At 34.9% G+C, this 23,058-nt stretch overlaps 1 protein-coding gene across 1 annotated transcript in view; it reads left to right on the top strand.

Annotated features, from left to right (window-relative positions):
* LOC132562015 (ATP-binding cassette sub-family D member 3-like) overlaps nt 1–23,058 on the top strand; it is a 60,838-nt gene that overhangs the window by 2,844 nt on the left and 34,936 nt on the right. The window contains exons 5-16 of the mRNA XM_060226737.1: nt 1,681–1,769; nt 1,987–2,056; nt 2,213–2,239; nt 2,934–3,004; nt 3,318–3,441; nt 4,493–4,549; nt 4,857–4,909; nt 6,145–6,234; nt 6,524–6,593; nt 6,803–6,872; nt 7,547–7,733; nt 8,063–8,621. Of these exons, the coding sequence (XP_060082720.1) occupies nt 1,681–1,769; nt 1,987–2,056; nt 2,213–2,239; nt 2,934–3,004; nt 3,318–3,441; nt 4,493–4,549; nt 4,857–4,909; nt 6,145–6,234; nt 6,524–6,593; nt 6,803–6,872; nt 7,547–7,733; nt 8,063–8,621 (1,467 nt within the window). The remainder of the gene's footprint in view (nt 1–1,680; nt 1,770–1,986; nt 2,057–2,212; nt 2,240–2,933; nt 3,005–3,317; nt 3,442–4,492; nt 4,550–4,856; nt 4,910–6,144; nt 6,235–6,523; nt 6,594–6,802; nt 6,873–7,546; nt 7,734–8,062; nt 8,622–23,058) is intronic.

Raw genomic sequence — 23,058 nt, 5'->3', positions numbered from 1 at the left:
CATGAGAGGTGAGGAGAATGTTTCTCTGTTAACATCAGAGGTAAGGAGAATGTCCCACTGTTAACATCAGAGGTGAGGAGAATGTCTCTCTGTTAACATCAGCGGTGAGGAGAATGTCTCTCTGTTAACATCAGAGGTGAGGAGAATGTCCCACTGTTAACATCAGAAGTGAGGAGAATGTCCCACTGTTAACATCAGAGGTGAGGAGAATGTCTCTCTGTTAACATTAGAAGTAAGGAGAATGTCTCTCTGTTAACATCAGAGGTGAGGAGAATGTCTCTCTGTTAACATCAGAGGTGAGGAGAATGTCTATCTGTTAACATCAGAGTAGAGTAGAATGTCTCTCTGTTAACATCAGAGTAGAGGAGAATGTCTCTCTGTTAACATCAGAGTAGAGGAGAATGTCTCTCTGTTAACATCAGAGTAGAGGAGAATGTCTCTCTGTTAACATCAGAGTAGAGGAGAATGTCTCTCTGTTAACATCAGAGTAGAGGAGAATGTCTCTCTGTTAACATCAGAGTAGAGGAGAATGTCCCACTGTTAACATCAGAGGTGAGGAGAATGTCTATCTGTTAACATCAGAGTAGAGGAGAATGTCTCTCTGTTAACATCAGAGTAGAGGAGAACATCAGAGTAGAGTAGAATGTCTCTCTGTTAACATCAGAGTAGAGGAGAATGTCTCTCTGTTAACATCAGAGTAGAGGAGAATGTCTCTCTGTTAACATCAGAGTAGAGGAGAATGTCTCTCTGTTAACATCAGAGTAGAGGAGAATGTCTCTCTGTTAACATCAGAGTAGAGGAGAATGTCTCTCTGTTAACATCAGAGTAGAGTAGAATGTCTCTCTGTTAACATCAGAGTAGAGGAGAATGTCTCTCTGTTAACATCAGAGTAGAGGAGAACATCAGAGTAGAGTAGAATGTCTCTCTGTTAACATCAGAGTAGAGTAGAATGTCTCTCTGTTAACATCAGAGTAGAGGAGAATGTCTCTCTGTTAACATCAGAGTAGAGGAGAACATCAGAGTAGAGTAGAATGTCTCTCTGTTAACATCAGAGTAGAGGAGAATGTCTCTCTGTTAACATCAGAGTAGAGGAGAACATCAGAGTAGAGTAGAATGTCTCTCTGTTAACATCAGAGTAGAGGAGAATGTCTCTCTGTTAACATCAGAGTAGAGGAGAATGTCTCTCTGTTAACATCAGAGTAGAGGAGAACATCAGAGTAGAGTAGAATGTCTATCTGTTAACATCAGAGTAGAGGAGAATGTCTCTCTGTTAACATCAGAGTAGAGGAGAATGTCTCTCTGTTAACATCAGAGTAGAGTAGAATGTCTCTCTGTTAACATCAGAGTAGAGGAGAATGTCTCTCTGTTAACATCAGAGTAGAGGAGAACATCAGAGTAGAGTAGAATGTCTCTTTGTTAACATCAGAGTAGAGGAGAATGTCTCTCTGTTAACATCAGAGTAGAGGAGAATGTCTCTCTGTTAACATCAGAGTAGAGGAGAATGTCTCTCTGTTAACATCAGAGTAGAGGAGAATGTCTCTCTGTTAACATCAGAGTAGAGGAGAATGTCTCTGTTAACATCAGAGGTAAAGCTGATGTTTTTATTACAGTTACTGTTTTACTAACACTTACCTGAAATTGAATGAGATGTAGATATGTTGGTGTTTGTTTACTACACAGGCCTGGTACATGTTCCTTGTGGCTGCTGCTCTGATTGCACGAACCTATGCTGATGTTTGGATGATACAGAATGGCACATCAATAGAAAGGTACCTACCACATACAGTTACTTACAGTTACTACATGTGATTGTTTTTTAAATTTCTTTCTAGATGGCATCCATTGATCTGTGAATCTGGTTTTGAAGGGAGATTAATATATTGCATGTGTGAATTTAAACTGAAATCTGTCCTTGAATTACTTTGAGTGCCTAAAGTTTATCAGTCATTTATATGTTTTTCCCATATACGTTTATTTCTATTTCAGTGCCATCATTGGACGGGATATGGAATTGTTCAAGAAATATCTCTTCAAATTTATCTATGCTATGCCCTTGGTGAGTAAATCAATGTTATTGATAAATTAATAAATAACAAACAGGTGATTTTATCTTACCATCAGTCATGTTAATGATGTTATGGGCACTTATTCAAACTTTGTTTTCTTTAAAACTATATGTTGCTTGTGAACTGGTTTTGTTTCATTTTTACAGATTTCCTGTACAAATAATGCTTTGAAGGTAAGTAAATACCTTTATAATAAAACAACATTTTTCTGACTCATGATCGGATACATGTCATTTGTAATACAGTAGAGAAATATTATAACATTAAAATTCTAATTGACATCTAAGCCTTTTTATTAGTCGCTGCTTTGTCTGTCTGTCCGTTTGTCTGTCCGTCCTGATTTTGTCTGGAGCATAACACAAAAAGCTGTAAGAGGTATCAACATAAAACTTCATAGTTAGATAAATCTGAACAAGGAAAAGTGCACTGCACATGAACCATCACTCTCTTTCACATGATTTTAGAGTTATTTTCCATACTTCAATTTTGTCCAGAGTATTACACTAAAACTTTAAGAAACTCTATAGGTAGATAGACTTCAGTGAGCAGAAGAGCAGTGTAATTTTTCATACTTAAATTTTTCCCCATATGGGGAGCATAACCTGTCTCTGATGGCCCATGTTTCTTACAGAGGAGAAAAAATATTTTTAGCCAGAGAATGTTGATGAAGTCATGTATTGTAAAATCACAGTTTTTATGGGATTAAAATTTTGTGTTTTTTTTAAAATACTGTATTTAGTGGAAAAAAATAGCATATTAAATCTTTTTTTATCTTATTTTAACAGTGCATGAAAAATCTCCACAGTTCATTGATGTTGATGTCTTCATTACTCAAAACATTTATTGTGCATTTTTCCTTTGTTACAGTATGGGCTGAATGAGTTGAAATTGAGATTCCGTACCAGATTGTCTGAAAATCTGTATCAAAAATATTTACAGTAAGTAAAATATCATACTTTAATGTTGCACCATTTGCCTTCATTTGCTTTATATTTTTGTAATTCATTCAAAGCCTGCTGCCCAATGTTGATCTGCTCCAGTTGCAGTATTTTCTTGCCAGTACAGAGTAACTTATATATAAATGAAATGAAATTATTGCAATGACATACAGGGTATTTATTTTTCAATGAAATTTAAGCAGTTGATGTCAAAAATTATTGGTGCCTTGATGATTAACAGAAAGCTACTATGTTCTTGAGATGAGGAGCTAAGTCTTATTGGTAAAACATTTGACTGTTATTTTATTTACAGAGGTTTTACATATTACAAAATGTGTAACCTAGACAACCGGATTTCTAACCCTGACCAGCTGCTCACACAGGATGTGGACAAATTCTGTGACTCTGTGGCTGAACTTTACTCTAATCTTAGCAAGGTACTCAAATTACTTTGCAATACAGGACAAGTATTCACACTGGACTGTTTTCTAACAGGATTTCTAACAGTAGATTTTTCTTGTGATTGGAAACTAGAGATTCAGCGTAGATCTAACAATTTGATTACACAGTGAAATGTATGTTTACTTACACAGGGTGAACTGATAAGGTTATGTTGTTGTGTTACAACATGTCTTAACAAAGGGAAAACTTTGCGATTTATAGAACAACTTCTGGAGGAAACATGGATTAGGATTTTTCAGTGTATTATGAATACTATGGGTTAGTAATTGTAAACAAAAGTTATATATGACTCTTTAAAAAACAAACACTTAACAGGATAACTTGTGTTTAGCAATTAGCATCATTACTCAAGCCCACTCATCCCACATTTAGAAAAAAACAAATTTTTGATGGAGGGGGATAGGGATAGGGAAATTGAAGTTATAATGGAATCAGCTTGTCTGTCCATAGACAAATGTCTGGAAAACTCATCCTAAAGTTGTGAAAAAAATTTCAATGAATTTATGCAGAAATGTTAGGGACCATGTGCAGATGTGCAGGTTTTTTCAGCAAAAATTTTAATTATCAGATTAGTGTACACAGGTTTTTGTGTAATGGCCAATAGCTCATTAGCCCATGGATAGATTTTAACAAAACTTGACTATCCGCGGTATATACGCATCTGGTGTTTTTGGAACCATTAACATAGAAATGTAATGGTAGCTTCTGATTGGTTGAAATTCAGATATTGCCTGATTATGCTGAAAATCATTATATAAGGGTTTTGAAGATTGGTAGTTATGGCACTATTTTCCAAAACCACTGATGTCATTTTGTAGTCATGGTAACCAAATATAAGATCTCTGATTAGAGGGATTTTGGGCTTGCGTAAATTTGCAGGCAGGTTTTTTTTCCTTTTTATTTTTTGCAAAAGGTTTGGTTGCCTTGGCAACAGAGTCACTGTACATATATATTTGTGTAATGGCCCTTGGCTTCATTCTTTACTCCACCAAGTTAATTAATGGTCTATGTATATCTATATTACAGCCGATACTGGATGTTATCCTGTATACAGTCAAGTTAGCTGGAAGTATAGGAATTCAGGTAATTATTGATGACAAGTTCGTAATATGTAAAACTTATGTCTAGTAGAAGTCTTACAGCACTTAATTTACATACATCATTTTTATTTATATCCCTGTTTGTGACTTTGTACTGTAACATTACATTGATATGAAATGATAGGGGCACATAGCATGCACCTGTCATCAACACTGAGTCGCACCTTGATGATATGAAGTCAAAAAGTCTACTGGCTGACTTTTGCAGTTAGCACCATTACAATTAAAACAAGCACATATGAGACTGAGGTTTGGACCACTTCCTGATAAGTGTGTATTTTGTGTTGTAGGGACCAGCTAAGATGTTGGTTTATTTGGCCGTTTCAGGTCTTATACTTACCAGGTACGTGGAGTCAACTTGATCAATTTAAGTTATCTTTGCTTCTAGAAATAACCAATGTCTGTCTGCTGTAGCAATTTTGAAATGTTGCAGAATAAACAGAATTTCATAATTTTATTAATGATGGTGGGCTATTCAAATCGCTCTGCGTCTGTGGTCCGTGGTCTGTGGTCCGTTGGTCCGTCTGTAAACAAATTTGTTATCGCTATTTCTTGAGAAATACTGAATGGATCTTTCTCAATTGCATGTGTAGGTTCCTTTGGTCCCTAGTTGTGCCCATTTGATTTTGGGCCAGATCAAAAAAATCAAACTTGCTGATAGGTAGCCATCTTGGAATTTTTCAATGAAGTTTGTTATCGCTATTCTTGAAAAGTAAGAGACGGATCTCTCTCAAATTTCTCAAATTTCATATGTAAGTTCGCCTTAGTCTCTTGTTGTGCCCATGTAATTTTGGGACTGATCAGGAAAACAAAATGGCAGAAATGTGGCCATCTTTGATTTTGACTTTGAAAGTTTGTTAACGCTATTTTTTGAGAACTACAACATAAATCTTTCTGAAATTTCATATATAGGTTCCCCTTGGTCCCTAGTTGTGCTTTTCTGATTTTTGGTCTGATCAAAGAAACAAAATGGATGACAGGTGGCCATCTTGTATTTTGACTTTGAAAGTTTGTTAATTGCTATTTCTTGAGAAATGCTGGATGGATCTTTCTTGAATTTCATATGTATATTTCCCTTGATCCCTAGTTGTACCTGTTTGATCTTGGTACTGATCAGAAAAAAATAAAATGGCCGACAAACAGCCATCTTTGATTTTGACTTTGAAAGTTTGTTATCGCTATTTCTTGGGAACTACTACTACAACATAGATACTTCTGAAATTGCATATATAGGTTCCCCTTGGTCCATAGTTGTGCCTATCTGATTTTGGGATTGATCAAATGAAGCAAAATGGCTTCCAGGCGACCATTTTGGATTTGGCAGGTAAAGATTATCATCACTATTCCTGCAAAGGAATGTTCAAACGTCTATTCATTATCAGCAAAATCAGAGAAGAGAGACAAAAAGAAAGGAAAAGACCCAACTTTAAAAGAGCATGTAAAGATCAAACAATGGTGAATGCCAAGATCCCTCTGGGATCTCTTGTTTAAATTTGTAAATATTGCCTCACTGTTAAGGAAAGTAAAAATATTGTCACTCAAATATGTTCAATATCATTACTGATTTGTGTTGGACAGGTTGAGGAGACCTGTTGGAAAACTGACTGTGATTGAACAAAGACTTGAGGGGGAATACAGATATGTCAATTCTAGACTTATTACTAACAGGTGAGAAAAGTCATCAGTGAATAATGTAATTAGTAACAGTAAGTCTGAATTAAGGATTGTAATATTTGTTTCACCTATCTAGCTTCTTCATAATTATTGATAGAAAAATAAATTGTGAACACAACTAATTAATTAGAAAATGAGACAAACTGCTATTCACATAAAAATGGCAGACAAATTTTCTGAAATACCACTTCATTTTGACGTAGGATAGGTCAAATTCATGTACTATGTTTGCATTTGTTTGTATTAGTGATCTTGTGTATATTTGTTGTCTTTCATTTTGCAGTGAAGAAATTGCCTTTTATCAGGGAAATAAAAGAGAGCAATTCATTATATTGGCTACCTTCCGAAAATTGGTATGTTTGTTGATTAATTAAATGTTCAATATGATACTGATGTAATTTCCTTACTTCTAACTTCAAATTTTAAGGTTGTTTCAGATATTTTCTTCAGCTAGAATCTATTAGTTTTGATTCTAAACCTGATATTTCTTATGTACTTTCTTCAGTTAGAATCTATTGGTGTTGATTCTAGACATGATGTTAATGATGTGCTGTATTCACAGGTGAATCACTTACGACATTTCATCAGCTTCAGGCTACAGATGGGATTTGTAGACAACATAGTGGCCAAGTGTAAGTGGACTTAAAATGGGATTTAACTGCGTGTCACAACATATAGAGTTTTCAAAAACTGAAAAAGATGTTTGAAAATGAAGGAGCAAATATTAACCTTGGTTAAGGAGCTTAAAAGACTGTACAAATGACATACATTTAAATAGCACCTTTCAATATAAATTTATACTCAACAAAAAAGGAAATGCACAATTAAATTATGCATTTCATTTCAGTAATAATTACCGTAACTTTAGTATGCAAATATAGTAACCCTACACCCATCTTTGTTTCCCAAAAACAATAGAGCATGAACCGTCACAGTTAGAAACATAGAGTGATCTCCTGTCCTCTTTCCTTTATGGCTTTATGGAGTATTATTTTTTACTCAATTTGAATTTATCTACCCATCTTTCAGTTTATATTGTCGTTTAAGACTTTGTTTTATGTTTGTGTCTATTTTTCGCCGTGTTTTTCTCTACATGTTCGAGTGCGTGACCATTTGTTTCGCCGTTTTGGTTACGTGAAGTTTTTTTAATCATTTTCCTGCTTTGTCTGTTTTGATGTGGCTGTTTCTTGCAGTTTTTGCCGCGTTATGTTGGTATTTTGCTTTTGTGTGTGGTTTGTTTTGTTAGTTTTGTCTGAAACTTTCCTGCCTGTTTTTATTATTTACAATTTTTGATTATTGTTTCAAGTACGGCTAGTGCCGGGTTTTGTCGGGGTTCAGCACATGGGTGTTACCATTTCTTTGGGATTTATCCTCTTCCGGCAGGAGAAGCATCCTGGTAAGTCCTTTACCTCCGGTTCTCCCAAGAAGAGGGTGATGTCTTCGGCTGCTCAGCCTTTTGCTCAAGCCTTGCTTCAAGAACAACAAGGGGAAGGGTAGGAAGTGTAAGAACCCTCCTGAGGACAAGAAGAAGGGTTCCTGACGCCTTCAGCTCCTTGGCCACAGCAGACCAAGAGCCGGCGGTCCTCCCGTCTCAAGCTCTTGTTCCTGTCCCGCAGGATTAGGTTTCAGGTGTGCAGAGGATATGCTGGTGTCTGGCAGGGTCTCGATCTGCCCTATCCAGAACTTCCTGGTTTGGGGTTTTTTGGGGGGGGGGGGGGGGGTTGGGGAGTCTTTCTGTTTTTCTTCTGCAGTGGCGGGAGATCACGTGAACACTTGGGCATTGTCTGTGGTCAGGGAGGGTCTAGGTATCCCCCTTCTTCAGGATCCAACCCTCGCTGCCCAGCCAATTTCCTTTCCTCCTCCAGTGGATAGGTAAAAAAGCTCGGGTGCTCCAGGAGGAAGGAGGGACCATACTTGCCAAGGGCATGGTAGAGGAGGTTCCTATGTCGGAATGCATTCCCAGCTTCTACTACAGAATGTTTCTGGTTCGGAAAAAGTCCGTAGCACGGCGTCTGATCATAGGTGACAGTGCCTTCAACAGGCACATAGATTCTCCTCGCTTCAAGATGGAAACCCCACAGGGCATTATTTTCTCTGTGCAGGATGGAATGTGGGCAACTTCAGTAGATCTGAAAGATGCCCCCTCTGCTCTGACCTTCATCGCTTGGTGGCATGTCCAGGTGCGTTGGTTCCTCAGTTTTCTGGGGTATCTCAACTCCCTTGCAGATGTGGTCCCACTAGGAAGGATTCACATCAGACCTCTGCAGATGTTCCTCCTGTCCAACTGGGTACCCTCATCCAGGAAGTGGGAGGCCGTTCAACAGCAGTTTGACTATGACAATCCATCATCATCACAATTGTTCTACCCCTCTGAAAATGTGGCATCTTGGTCAATAATGAAATCTAAATGCCATTATTAGTTTGAAAAAAATCCACCTTGGCTTGATCATGCTGCATGATTTGGACTAAAGAAGCTTACGAAGTCAGACAATGACATCACGCTTGACTGATTTTAGGGTATATTGTCGAGAAGGCGATAATTTCGGGTTGTTGGGAAATCCAAGATGGCCACCATGGCCGCCATCTTGAAAACACATTTTCGACTTCTTCTCAAGTTCCAACAGTGCGATTGAGCCAAAATTTGCAAGAAATGATCATGACATGGCACTGACCAAAGTTTGTTTATTTCGGGTTAGTCCAAAATCCAACTTGGCCGCCATGGTCACCATTTTGAAAATACATTGAAAACACGTTTTCAACTTCTTCTCAAATTCTACCTGTGACATTAACTGAAACTTACCTGAAATGATCATGATATGGTCCTGACCAAAGTTTGTTAATTTCGGGTTGGTCCGAAATCCAAGATGGCCACCATGGCCTCCATCTTGAAAACACAATTTCAACTTCTTCTCAAGTTCTACTGTGACATTGAGCTGAAACTTACCTGAAGTGATCATGACATGGTTCCAACCAATGTTTGTTAATTTCGGGTCAGTCCAAAATCCAACATGGCTGCAATGGCCGCCATTTTGAACTTTATCAACTTCTTCTCAAGTTCTACCAGTGCGATTGAGCCTAAACTTGCATGAAATGATCGTGATATAGCACCAACCAAAGTTTGTTAATTTTGGGTCAGTCTGAAATCCAAGATTGCTGCCAACTCCTTCTCATAAAATCTTTTAACAAACTTCTTTTTGATAACCACGAGGCACCGAGACTTGTTTTGTCACCTTACCTTATACCCAAAGTGCCATTCTCAAGTGCCTTTTTATAGCGATAAGTTATCATATAAAAGTGTACGCCTCCCAAACATTCAAGTGACTGAGAATAATGAAATGAAACTGAACTTATGTTAATGAGGAAAAAGGTCACGAAAAGCCATGGCAGTAAAATACTGTCCGAAATTGAAATATGTTAATCGGCATATTTTCCTCCATATGCAGAATACATGTCAAAAACATCTTATTTTGTCTGACATATATTCGATCTGCATCATCACTATCGGCAACACAGTCACAGATAGCGATGTACATGTAACCTTGCCTCCTTCAGTAAGTTAAAAAGAAACAATTTATCGCATTAATGAAAAATTATAAGTCAATAGTATATATACTAATCATAAGTCACAAGTGGTCTTAATCGTTTATGTCACTATGTATATATTTGATTTTAATTAAGAATACAAAATGCGTCATACATGTTGCTGATCCAAATGTTTAATATTTCAATTTCCTGTCATAATTGTACAGTGTTTAATATACTAGAATTATAAATTTACGATATTTGTGTTTATATATTAAGAAGAATTTATTTATGGTGAACATAGGTGTGGAAGAATAGATTTTCAACAGTTTTGAGCAATATGGTATAATATTGCAAGGGAGATAATTTGCTTCCTGACATCTTTGTGCACAGAAATAAAATTTTCTGGAATGTTTTGGAAGCCAAACTGAACACCCAGGGTGATGATATGTGGCCTGTTGCATGCTGGGATGAAGGTTTAATAAGTTTGTTGAAATGAATAACCTTAAACCACTTTCAAGGTTGTGACTGAGTGCCCTTGATTCTTAGATCCAGGTGAAATGAATTCAAAATTTGAAATCTTGTCAGATGACCGTTAAGGCTCATGGGCCTCTTGTTCAATACAAGTTTGGATTTAGATACTGTAGAGTCAAATGATTAACCAAACTTCATCTTGCAGTTTACAGAACAAATACTGAAAATGGTTGAAAATTTTATGAAACACAGGATTTGCCCAAAGATCTCATTCTCAAAGCTGAAAATAATTGTTACAAACCGATTTAAGCCCACTGTCAGCAGATGGTCGACTGTTCAATAGTCTTCCTTCAGTGGTCCAATGTTGATCAGTTTTTTTTAAAACTTTCTTGTTATCACTATTTCTTTCAAAGAAGAGGATGAATCTTTCTCAAGGTTCATAAGTAGATTCCTCTTAGTCATTGGTTCTCCAAATTAAAATTTGGGACTGATCGGAAAAATATTGACTGACAGTTGGCCATATAAGATTTTAATTATTAGATTATTAGGTTTTTTGTTGTTCTTTCTTGAGAAGAACAGTATGGATCCATCTCAGATTTTAGTATTAGACTTCCCTTTTCTCTTACCCTGGACAGGGATATCCACACGTTTTAACGGTGTTAGATTTCCTAATCTCACCCTAGGGTGAGACAAGCTAAACACGCTCTGTGCACATTCTTAACAATTATGTGACGTCACTATCTTGACCCGGAAGTGGAAACACAAGGGATGTGGATCATGTGACATATAAATGACGTCATTTCAAAGTATCGATTTGATAATCTGTGTTGATTTTGTTATACATTTTCATTTCTGGAACTGATGATGAGAAGATATGACTGACTGCTGGCCATCTTAGAATACAACAGTTGTAGTTTGTTTTGGCTGTATCTTGATGATTGCTTTTCAAATTTGATCAGTAAAAATAAGTTCCCCTTGTTCTTTAGTTGTGTATAAGTTCGCCTTTGTATTTAGTAATGTATAAGTTCCTATTGGTCTTTAGTTGTGTATAAGTTCCTTTTGGTCTTTAGTTGTGTATAAGTTCCTCTTGGTCTTTAGTTGTGTATATGTTCCCCTTTGTCTTTAGTTGTGTATAAGTTCCTCTTGGTCTTTAGTTGTATATAAGTTCTTCTTTTATTTAGTTGTGTATAAGTTCCCCTTGGTCTTTAGTTGTGTATAAGTTCTCGTTGGTTTTTGTTGTGTATAAGTTCCTCTTGGTCTTTAGTTGTGTATAAGTTTCCCTTTGTATTTAGTTGTGTATAATTTCCCCTTCGTCTTTAGTTGTGTATAAGTTCCCCTTTGTCTTTAGTTGTGTATAAGTTCCTCTTGGTCTTTAGTTGTATATAAGTTCTTCTTTTATTTAGTTGTGTATAAGTTCCTCTTGGTCTTTTGTTGTGTATAAGTCCCCCTTGGTCTTTAATTGAGTATAAGTTCCCCTTGGTCTTTAGTTGCATATTAGTTTCCCTTTGTATTTTGTTGTGTATAAATTCCACTACGTATTTAGTTGTGTATAAGTCCCCCTTGGTCTTTGGTTGTGTATAAGTTGCTCTTTGTCTTTAGTTGTGTATGAGTTCCTCTTGGTTTTTAGTTGTGTTTAAATTCTCCTTTGAATTTAGTTGTGTATAAGTTCCCCTATGTATTTAGTTGTGTATAAGTTCCCCTATGTATTTAGTTGTGTATAAGTTCCTCTTAATCTTTAGTTGTGTATAAGTTTCCCTTTGTCTTTAGTTGTGTATCAGTTCCTCTTGGTCTTTAGTTGTGTATAAGTTCCTCTTGGTCTTTAGTTGTGTATAAGTTTCCCTTGGTCTTTAGTTGTGTATAAGTTCCCCTTTTTATTAAGTTGTTTGTAAGTTTCCCATGGTCTTTAGTTGTGTATAAGTTCCAGTTGGTCTTTAGTTGTGTATAAGTTCCCCTTTGAATTTAGTTGTGTATAAATTCCCCATGGTCTTTAGTTGTGTATAAGTTCCCCTTGGCCTTTAGTTGTGTATAAGTTCCTCTTGTTCTTTAGTTGTGTATCAGTTCCCCTTTGAATTTAGTTGTATATAAGTTCCCCATGGTCTTAAGTTGTGTATAAGTTCCCCTTTGAATTTAGTTCTGTATAAGTTCCCCATGGTCTTTAGTTGTGTATAAATTCCCCTTTGTATTTAGTTGTGTATGAGTTCAAGATGGTCTTTAGTTGTCTATAAATTCCCCTTTGTATTTAGTTGTGTATAAGTTCCAGATGGTCTTTAGTTTTGTATGAATTCCCCTGGGTCTTTAGTTGTGTATAAGTTCCCCTTCGTCTTTAGAAGTGTATAAGTTCCCCTTTGTATTGAGTTTTGTATAAGTTCTCTATGGTGTTTAGTTGTTTATAAGTTCCCGTTTGTATTCAGTTGTGTTTAACTTCCCCATGGGCTTTAGTTGTGTTTAAGTTCCTCTTGGTCTTTAGTTGTGTATAAGTTCCTCTTTTTATTTAGTTGTGTATCAATTTCCTGTAGTCTTTAATTGTGTATAAGTTCCCCTTTGTCTTTAGTTCCTGTTTGTATTTAGTTGGATATAAGTTTGTCTTTGTGTTTAGTTGTGTATAAGTTCCCCTTTAAATTTAGTTGTGTATAAATTCCCCATGGTCTTTAGTTGTGTATAAGTTTGCCTTGGTCTTTAGTTGTTTATAAGTTCCTCTTGGTCTTTAGTTCTATATAAGTTCCCCATGGTCTTTAGTTGTATATAAGTTCCTCTTTTTATTTAGTTGTGTATAACTTTCTCTTGGTCTTTAGTTGTGTATAAGTTCCCCACAGTTTTTAGTTGTGTATAAGTTCCCCTTGGTCTTTAGTTGTGTATAAGTTTCTCTATGTCTTTAGTTGTGTATAAGTTTCCCTATGTATTTATTTGTGTATAAGTCCCCCTTGGTATTTAGATGTGTATTAGTTCTCCTTTGTTTTTAGTTGTGTATAAGTTCCCCTTTGTCTTTAGTTGTGTATAAAATCCCGTTTGTATTTAGTTGTGAATAAGTTCCCCTTTATCATTAGTTGTGTATAAGTTGCCCTTGGTCTTTAGTTGTGTATAAGTTCTTGTTTTTAGTTGTGTATAAATTCTCCTTTGTATTTAGTTGTGTATAAATTCTTCTTGGTCTTTAGTTGTTTATAAGTCCCCCTTTGTATTTAGTTGTGTATAAGTTTCCCTGGGTATTTAGTTGTGTATAAGTCTCCCTTTGAATTTAGTTGTGTATAAGTTCCCCTTTGAATTTAGTTGTGTATAAGTTCCCCATGGTATTTAGTTGTGTATAAGTTCCCCTTTTTATTAAGTTGTTTGTAAGTTTCCCATGGTCTTTAGTTGTGTATAAGTTCCAGTTGGTCTTTAGTTGTGTATAAGTTCCCCTTTGAATTTAGTTGTGTATAAATTCCCCATGGTCTTTAGTTGTGTATAAGTTCCCCTTGGCCTTTAGTTGTGTATAAGTTCCTCTTGTTCTTTAGTTGTGTATCAGTTCTTGTTGGTTTTAGTTGTGTATAAGTTCCTTTTGGTCTTCAGTTGTGTATAAGTTCCTGTTGGTCTTTAGTTGTGTATAAGTTCCCCTTTGAATTTAGTTGTGTATAAATTCCCCATGGTATTTAGTTGTGTATATGTTCCTTTTGGTCTTTAGTTGTGTATAAGTTCCCCTTGGTCTTTAGTTGTGTATAAGTTCCCCTTTGAATTTAGTTGTGTATAAGTTCCCCATGGTATTTAGTTGTGTATAAGTTCCCCTTGGTCTTTAGTTGTGTATAAGTTCTTGTTGGTTTCAGTTGTGTATAATGTCCTCTTGGTCTTTAGTTGTGTATAAGTTTCCCTAGGTTGTTAATTGTGTATAAGTTCCCCTTGGTCTTTTGTTGTTTATCAGTTCCCCATGGTCTTTAGTTGTGTATAAATTCCAATTTGTATTTAGTTGTGTATAAATTTCCCTTGGTATTTTGGTTGTGTATAAGGTCCTCTTTGTCTTTAGTTGTGTATAAGTTCCAGATGGTCTTTAGTTTTCTATCAATTCCCCTTGGTCTTTAGTTGTGTATAAGTTCCTCGTGTTATTTAGTAGTGAATAAGTTCCGCTTTGAATTTATTTGCATATTAGTTCGTCTTTGTTTTTAGTTGTGTATAAGTTCCCCTTTAAATTTAGTTGTGTATAAATTCCCCATGGTCTTTAGTTGTGTATAAGTTTGCCTTGGTCTTTAGTTGTGTATAAGTTCCTCTTGGTCTTTAGTTCTATATAAGTTCTTTTTAGTTGTATATAATTATAAGTTCCCCATTCTTTAGTTGTATATAAGTTCCCCTTGGTCTTTAGTTGTGTATAAGTTTCCCTTCGTCTTTAGTAGTGTAAAACTTCCCCTTTGTCTTTAGTTGTGTATATGTTCCTTTTGGTCTTTAGTTGTGTATAAGTTCCCCTTGGTCTTTAGTTGTGTATAAGTTCCCCTTTGAATTTAGTTGTGTATAAGTTCCCCTTTGTCTTTAGTTGTGTATGAGTTCCCAATGGTATTTAGTTGTGTATAAGTTACCCTTGGTCTTTAGTTGTTTATCAGTTCCCCATAGTCTTTAATCGTGTATAAGTTCCCCTTTGTCTTTAGTTCCTGTAGTCTTTAATCGTGTATAAGTTCCCCTTTGTCTTTAGTTGTGTATAAGTTCCCCTTGGTCTTTATAAGTTCCTCTGTCTTTAGTTGTGTATAAGGTCCTCTTTGTCTTTAGTTGTGTATAAGTTCCCCTTGGTCTTTAGTTGTGTATAAAATCCCCGTGGTCTTTAGTTTTGTATAAGTTCCCGATGGTCTTTAGTTGTGTATAAGTTTCCCTTGTCTTTAGTTGTGTATAAGTTCCCCTTTGTCTTTAGTTCCTGTAGTCTTTAATCGTGTATAAGTTCCCCTTTGTCTTTAGTTCTTTAGTTGTGTATAAGTTCCCCTTGGTCTTTAGTTGTGTAAAACTTACCCTTGGTCTTTAGTTGTGTATAAGTTCCCCTTGGTCTTTAGTTGTGTATATGTTCCAGGTGGTGTTTAGTTGTGTATAAGTTCCCCTTGGTCTTTAGTTGTGTATATAAGTTCCCCATGTCTTTAGTTGTGTATATAAGTTCCCCTTTGTCTTTAGTTGTGTATAAGTTCCCCTTTGTCTTTAGTTCCCCATGTAGTCTTTAATCGTGTATAAGTTCCCCTTTGTCTTTAGTTGTGTATAAAATCCCGTTTGTATTTAGTTGTGTATAAGTTCCCCCTTGAATTTAGTTGGGTATAAGTTCTCGTTTGTATTTAGTTGTGAATAAGTTCCCCTTTATCATTAGTTGTGTATAAGTTGCCCTTGGTCTTTAGTTGTGTATAAGTTCTTGTTTTTAGTTGTGTATAAATTCTCCTTTGTATTTAGTTGTGTATAAGTTCCCTTTGTCTTTAGTTGTGTATAAGTTCCTGTTGGTCTTTAGTTGTGTATAAGTTCCCTTTGTATTTAGTTGTGTATAAATTCCCCTTTCTTTAGTTGTGTATAAGTTCCCCTTTGTCTTTAGTTGTGTATAAGTTCCAGATGGTCTTTAGTTGTGTATAAGTTCCCCTTTGAATTTAGTTGTGTATAAGTTCCCCGTGGTCTTTAGTTGTATATAAGTTCCCGTTTCTATTTAGTTGTGTATAAGTTCCCCCTTGAATTTAGTTGGGTATAAGTTCCCCATGGTCTTAAGTTGTGTATAAGTTCCCCTTTGAATTTAGTTCTGTATAAGTTCCCCATGGTCTTTAGTTGTGTATAAATTCCCCTTTGTATTTAGTTGTGTATAAATTCCCCTTTGTCTTTAGTTGTGTATAAGTTCTTGTTGGTTTTAGTTGTGTATAAGTTCCTTTTGGTCTTCAGTTGTGTATAAGTTCCTGTTGGTCTTTAGTTGTGTATAAGTTCCCCTTTGAATTTAGTTGTGTATAAATTCCCCATGGTATTTAGTTGTGTATATGTTCCTTTTGGTCTTTAGTTGTGTATAAGTTCCCCTTGGTCTTTAGTTGTGTATAAGTTCCCCTTTGAATTTAGTTGTGTATAAGTTCCCCATGGTATTTAGTTGTGTATAAGTTCCCCTTGGTCTTTAATTGTGTATAAGTTCTTGTTGGTTTCAGTTGTGTATAATGTCCTCTTGGTCTTTAGTTGTGTATAAGTTTCCCTAGGTTGTTAATTGTGTATAAGTTCCCCTTGGTCTTTAGTTGTTTATCAGTTCCCCATGGTCTTTAGTTGTGTATAAATTCCAATTTGTATTTAGTTGTGTATAAATTTCCCTTGGTCTTTAGTTGTGTATAAGTTCCTCGTGTTCTTTAGTTGTGAATAAGTTCCCCTTTGAATTTAGTTGTGTATAAGTTCCCTACGGTCTTTAGTTGTGTATAAGTTCCCGTTTGAATTTAGTTTTGTATAAGTTCCCGATTGTCTTTAGTTGTGTATAAGCTTCCCTTTGTATTTATTTGTGTATAAGTTCCCCTTTGAATTTAGTTGTGTATAAGTTCCCCATGGTATTTAGTTGTGTATAAGTTCCCCTTGGTCTTTAGTTGTGTATAAGTTCTTGTTGGTTTCAGTTGTGTATAATGTCCTTTTGGTCTTTAGTTGTGTATAAGTGTCCCTAGGTTGTTAATTGTGTATAAGTTCCCCTTGGTCTTTAGTTGTTTATCAGTTCCCCATGGTCTTTAGTTGTGTATAAATTCCAATTTGTATTTAGTTGTGTATAAATTTCCCTTGGTCTTTAGTTGTGTATAAGGTCCTCTTTGTCTTTAGTTGTGTATAAGTTCCAGATGGTCTTTAGTTTTCTATCAATTCCCCTTGGTCTTTAGTTGTGTATAAGTTCCTCGTGTTCTTTAGTAGTGAATAAGTTCCGTTTTGAATTTATTTGCATATTAGTTCGTCTTTGTTTTTAGTTGTGTATAAGTTCCACTTTGTCTCTAGTTGTGTATAAAATCCCCTTGGTCTTTAGTTGTGTATTTGAATTTAGTTGTGTATAAGTTCCCCACGGTCTTTAGTTGTGTATAAGTTCCGCTTTGAATTTAGTTTTGTATAAGTTCCCGATGGTCTTTAGTTGTGTATAAGTTTCCCTTTGAATTTAGTTGTGTATAAGTTCCTGTTGGTCTTTAGTTGTGTATAAGTTCCCCTTGGTCTTTAGTTGTGTATAAGTTCTTGTTGGTTTCAGTTGTGTATAATGTCCTCTTGGTCTTTAGTTGGGTATAAGTGTCCCTAGGTTGTTAATTGTGTATCAGTTCCCCTTGGTCTTTAGTTGTGTATAAGTTCCCAATGGTCTTTAGTTGTGTATAAGTTCCCCTTGGTCTTTAGTTGTTTATCAGTTCCCCATGGTCTTTAGTTGTGTATAAATTCCAATTTGTATTTAGTTGTGTATAAATTTCCCTTGGTCTTTAGTTGTGTATAAGGTCCTCTTTGTCTTTAGTTGTGTATAAGTTCCATCCAGATGGTCTTTAGTTTTTTATCAATTCCCCTTGTTCTTTAGTTGTGTATAAGTTCCTCGTGTTCTTTAGTAGTGAATAAGTTCCCCTTTGAATTTATTTGCATATTAGTTTGTCTTTGTTTTTAGTTGTGTATAAGTTCCACTTTGTCTCTAGTTGTGTATAAAATCCCCTTGGTCTTTAGTTGTGTAAAACTTTCCCTTTGTCTTTAGTTGTTTATCAGTTCCCCATGGTCTTTAGTTGTGTATAAATTCCAATTTGTATTTAGTTGTGTATAAGTTCCCCTTGGTCTTTAGTTGTGTATATGTTCCTTTTGGTCTTTAGTTGTGTATAAGTTCCCCTTGGTCTTTAGTTGTGTATAAGTTCCACTTTGAATTTAGTTGTGTATAAATTCCCCCTGATCTTTAGTTGTTTTTAAGTTCCTGTTTGTATTTAGTTGAGTAGAAGTTCGTCTTTGTGTTTAGTTGTATATAAGTTCCCCATGGTCTTAAGTTGTGTATAAGTTCCCCTTTGAATTTATTTGCATATTAGTTCCCCTTTGTATAAGTTCCACTTTTTCTCTAGTTGTGTATAAAATCCCCTTGGTTTTTAGTTGTGTATAAGTTCCCCTTCGTCTTTAGTAGTGTATAAGTTCCCCTTTGTATTGAGTTTTGTATAAGTTCCCTATGGTGTTTAGTTGTTTATAAGTTCCCCTTTGTATTCAGTTGTGTTTAACCTCCCTATGGGCTTTAGTTGTGTTTAAGTTCCTCTTGGTCTTTAGTTGTGTATAAGTTCCTCTTTGTATTTAGTTGTGTATAAATTTCCCTTGGTCTTTAGTTGTGTATAAGTTCCCCTTTGTCTTTAGTTGTGTATAAGTTCTTGTTGGTTTTAGTTGTGTATAAGTTCCTTTTGGTCTTTAGTTGTGTATAAGTTCCCCTTTGAATTTAGTTGTGTATAAATTCCCCTTTGTCTTTAGTTGTTAATAAGTTCCTGTTTGTATTTAGTTGAGTATAAGTCCGTCTTTGTGTTTAGTTGTGTAGAAGTTCCCCATGGTCTTTAGATGTGTATAAGTTCCCCTTTGAATTTAGTTGTGTATAAGTTCCTTTTGGTCTTTAGTTGTGTATAAGTTCCCCTTTGAATTTAGTTGTGTATAAATTCCCCTTTGTCTATAGTTGTGTATAAGTTCTTGTTGGTTTTAGTTGTGTATAAGTTCCTTTTGGTCTTCAGTTGTGTATAAGTTCCTGTTGGTCTTTAGTTGTGTATAAGTTCCCCTTTGAATTTAGTTGTGTATAAATTCCCCATGGTATTTAGTTGTGTATAAGTTCCCCTTGGTCTTTAGTTGTGTATAAGTTCCCCTTTGAATTTAGTTGTGTATAAATTCCCCATGGTCTTTAGTTGTGTATAAGTTCCAGATGGTCTTTAGTTGTGTATAAGTTCCCCTTTGAATTTAGTTGTGTATAAGTTCCCCGTGGTCTTTAGTTGTATATAAGTGTCCTGTTACCGTTTCTATTTGTTTATCCGGTGTTGTGTATATACTGTGAATTATTTGTTTTGTAGTGTTGTATGTTTGATGAACTGTGAAATTAAGTGTGTATATGTGAATTATCTGTGAATAACATGTTGTACTGTGTGATATACTGTGAATTTTCCTGTGTGTTATACTGTGAATTATCCTGTGTTGATACTGTTTGTATATACTGTGAATTATCCTGTGTTGTACTGTGTGTTATATTGTGAATTATCCTGTGTTGTACTGTGAATTATCCTGTGTTGTATATACTGTGAATTATCCTGTGTTGTATGTGTGTTATACTTGTGTGTTGTAGATATACTGTGAATTATCCTGTGTTGTACTGTTATAATTATCTGTGTTGTTGTACTGTGTGTTATACTGTGAATTATCCTGTGTATCAGTTGTGTTTGAGATAGGTACTGTTTGAATTATCTGTGTTGTACTGTTTGATATACTGTGAATTATCCTGTGTTGTACTGTGTGTTATGTGTTGTACTGTGAATTATCCTGTGTTGTACTGTTTAATGTAGTGTGTGTTGTACTATACTGTGAATTGTGTTGTACTTGTGATGTATTGTGATTGTGTTGTACTGTTTGATACTGTGTTGTATATACTGTGAATTATCCTGTGTTGTATACTGTTTGTTATACTGTGAATTATCCTTTGTTGTACTGTTTGATATACTGTGAATATCTGTGTTGTACTGTTTAATATACTGTGAATTATCCTGTGTTGTAGTGTTACTGTAATACTGTGAATTATCCCATGTTGTAGTGTTTGTAATACTGTGAATTATCCTGTGTTGTACTGTTTGTAATACTGTGAATTATTCTGTGTTGTACTGTGTGTTATACTGTGAATTATCCTGTGTTGTACTGTTTGTAATACTGTGAATTATCCTGTGTTGTACTGTTTGATATAATTATCATTTGTTGTACTGTTTGATATACTGTGAATTATCCCATGTTGTAGTGTTTGTAATACTGTGAATTATCCTGTGTTGTACTGTTTGTAATACTGTGAATTATTCTGTGATGTACTGTTTGATATACTGTGAATTATCCTGTGTTGTACTTGTAATACTGTGTGTGAATTATCCTGTGATGTACTGTGTTATTCTATAATACTGTGAATTATCCTGTGTTGTACTGTTTGATATACTGTGAATTATCCTGTGTTGTACTGTTTGATATACTGTGAATTATCCTGTGTTGTACTGTGTGTTATACTGTGAATTATCCTGTGTTGTACTGTTTGATATACTGTGAATTATACTGTGTTTACTGTGTGTTATACTGTGAATTATCCTGTGTTGTACTGTTTGTATATACTGTGAATTATCCTGTGTTGTACTGTGTGTTATACTGTGAATTATCCTGTGTTGTAGTGTGTGTATATACTGTGAATTATCCTGTGTTGTACTGTTTGTGTGTGAATTATCCTGTGTTGTACTGTGTGATATACTGTGAATTATCCTGTGTTGTACTGTTTAATATACTGTGAATTATCCTGTGTTGTACTTGTGACGTACTGTGTGTTATACTGTGAATTATCCTGTGATGTACTACTGTGAATTATCCTATGTGTTTTGTAATGAATTATCCTGTGTTGTACTGTTTAATATACTGTGAATTATCCTGTGTTGTACTGTGTGTAATACTGTGAATTATCCTGTGTTGTACTGTTTGTATACTGTGTTGTACTATTTGTAATACTGTGAATTATCCTGTGTTGTACTGTTTGATATACTGTGAATTATCTTGTGATGTACTGTTTGATATACTGTGAATTATCCTGTATTGTACTGTTCGATATACTGTGAATTATCCTGTGTTGTACTGTGTGATATACTGTGAATTATCCTGTGTTGTACTGTTTAATATACTGTGAATTATCCTGTGTTGTAGTGTTTGTAATACTGTGAATTATCCTGTGTTGTATTGTGTGTAATACTGTGAATTATTCTGTGTTGTACTGTGTGTTATACTGTGAATTATCCTATGTTGTACTTTTTGATATACTGTGAATTATCCTGTGTTGTACTGTTTGTATACTGTGAATTATACTGTGAATGTGTGTGATATACTGTGAATTATCCTGTGTTGTAGTGTTTGTGTTGTAATATACTGTGAATTATCCTGTGTTGTACTGTTTGTATATACTGTGAATTATCCTGTGTTGTACTACTGTGTTTGATATACTGTGAATTATCCTGTGTTGTACTGTTTGATATACTGTGAATTATCCTGTGTTGTTCTGTTTGATATGCTGTGATTTATCCATTTGTTGTGTTGTACTGTTTGATATACTGTGAATTATCCTGTATTGTACTGTTTGATATGCTGTGAATTATCATTTGTTGTACTGTTTGATATACTGTGAATTATCCTGTGATGTTACTGTTGTGTTATACTGTGAATTATCCTGTGTTGTACTGTAGTGTTATACTGTTATACTGTGAATTATCCTGTGTTGTACTGTTTGATATACTGTGAATTATCCTGTATTGTACTGTTTGATATACTGTGAATTATCCTGTGTTGTACTGTTTGATATACTGTGAATTATCCCATGTTGTAGTGTTTGTAATACTGTGAATTATTCTGTGTTATACTGTTTGATATACTCTGAATTGTCCTGTGTTGTACTGTGTGTTATTCTGTGAAATTATCCGGTGTTGTACTGTTTGATATATTGTGAATTATCCTGTGTTTTACTGTTTGATATAGTGTGAATTATCCTGTGTTGTACTGTGTGTTATACTGTGAATTATCCTGTGTTGTTACTGTTTAATATATTGTGAATTATTCTGTGTTGTATTGTGTGTTATACTGTGAATTGTCCTGTGTTGTAGTGTTTGTAATACTGTGAATTATCCTGTGTTGTATTGTGTGATATACTGTGAATTACCCTGTATTGTACTGTGTGTTATACTGTGAATTATCCTATGTTGTACTTTTTGATATACTGTGAATTATCCTGTGTTGTACTGTTTAATATACTGTGAATTATCCTGTGATGTACTGTGTGTTATACTGTGAATTATCCTGTGATATACGGAGTGTTATACTGTGAAAAATCCTGTGTTGTACTGTTTAATATACTGTGAATTATCCTGTGTTGTACTGTTTGATATGCTGTGAATTATCCTTTGTTGTACTGTTTGATATACTGTGAATTATCCCATGTTGTAGTGTTTGTAATACTGTGAATTATCCTGTGATGTACTGTTTGATATACTGTGAATTATCCCATGTTGTAGTGTTTGTAATACTGTGAATTATCCTGTGATGTACTGTGTGATATACTGTGAATTATCCTGTGTTGTAGTGTTTGTAATACTGTGAATTATCCTGTGATATACGGAGTGTTATACTGTGAATTATCCTGTGTTGTACTGTTTAATATACTGTGAATTATCCTGTGTTGTAGTGTTTGTAATACTGTGAATTATCCTGTGATGTACTGTGTGATATACTGTGAATTATCCTGTGTTGTAGTGTTTGTAATACTGTGAATTATCCTGTGTTGTATTGTGTGTAATACTGTTAATTATTCTGTGTTGTACTGTGTGTAATACTGTTAATTATTCTATGTTGTATTGTGTGTTATACTGTGAATTATCCTGTGTTGTAGTGTGTGATATACTGTGAATTATCCTGTGTTGTACTGTTTGATATACTGTGAATTATCCGGTATTGTACTGTGTGATATACTGTGAATTATCCCATGTTGTAGTGTTTGTAATACTGTGAATTATCCTATGTTGTACTGTTTGATATACTGTGAATTATTCTGTGTTGTACCGTGTGTTATACTGTGAATTATCCTGTGTTGTTACTGTTTAATATATTGTGAATTATCCTGTGTTGTTACTGTTTAATATACTGTGAATTATACTGTGTTGT

The sequence above is a fragment of the Ylistrum balloti genome, unplaced genomic scaffold (genome assembly GCF_031769215.1).
Source record: "Ylistrum balloti isolate Yb309-2 unplaced genomic scaffold, AGI_CSIRO_Ybal_v1 Utg371326, whole genome shotgun sequence".
Lineage (NCBI taxonomy): Eukaryota > Metazoa > Mollusca > Bivalvia > Pectinida > Pectinidae > Ylistrum > Ylistrum balloti.
The sequence above is the reverse complement of the archived record's forward strand: the minus strand, read 5'-3'. Positions and strand labels throughout refer to the sequence as shown.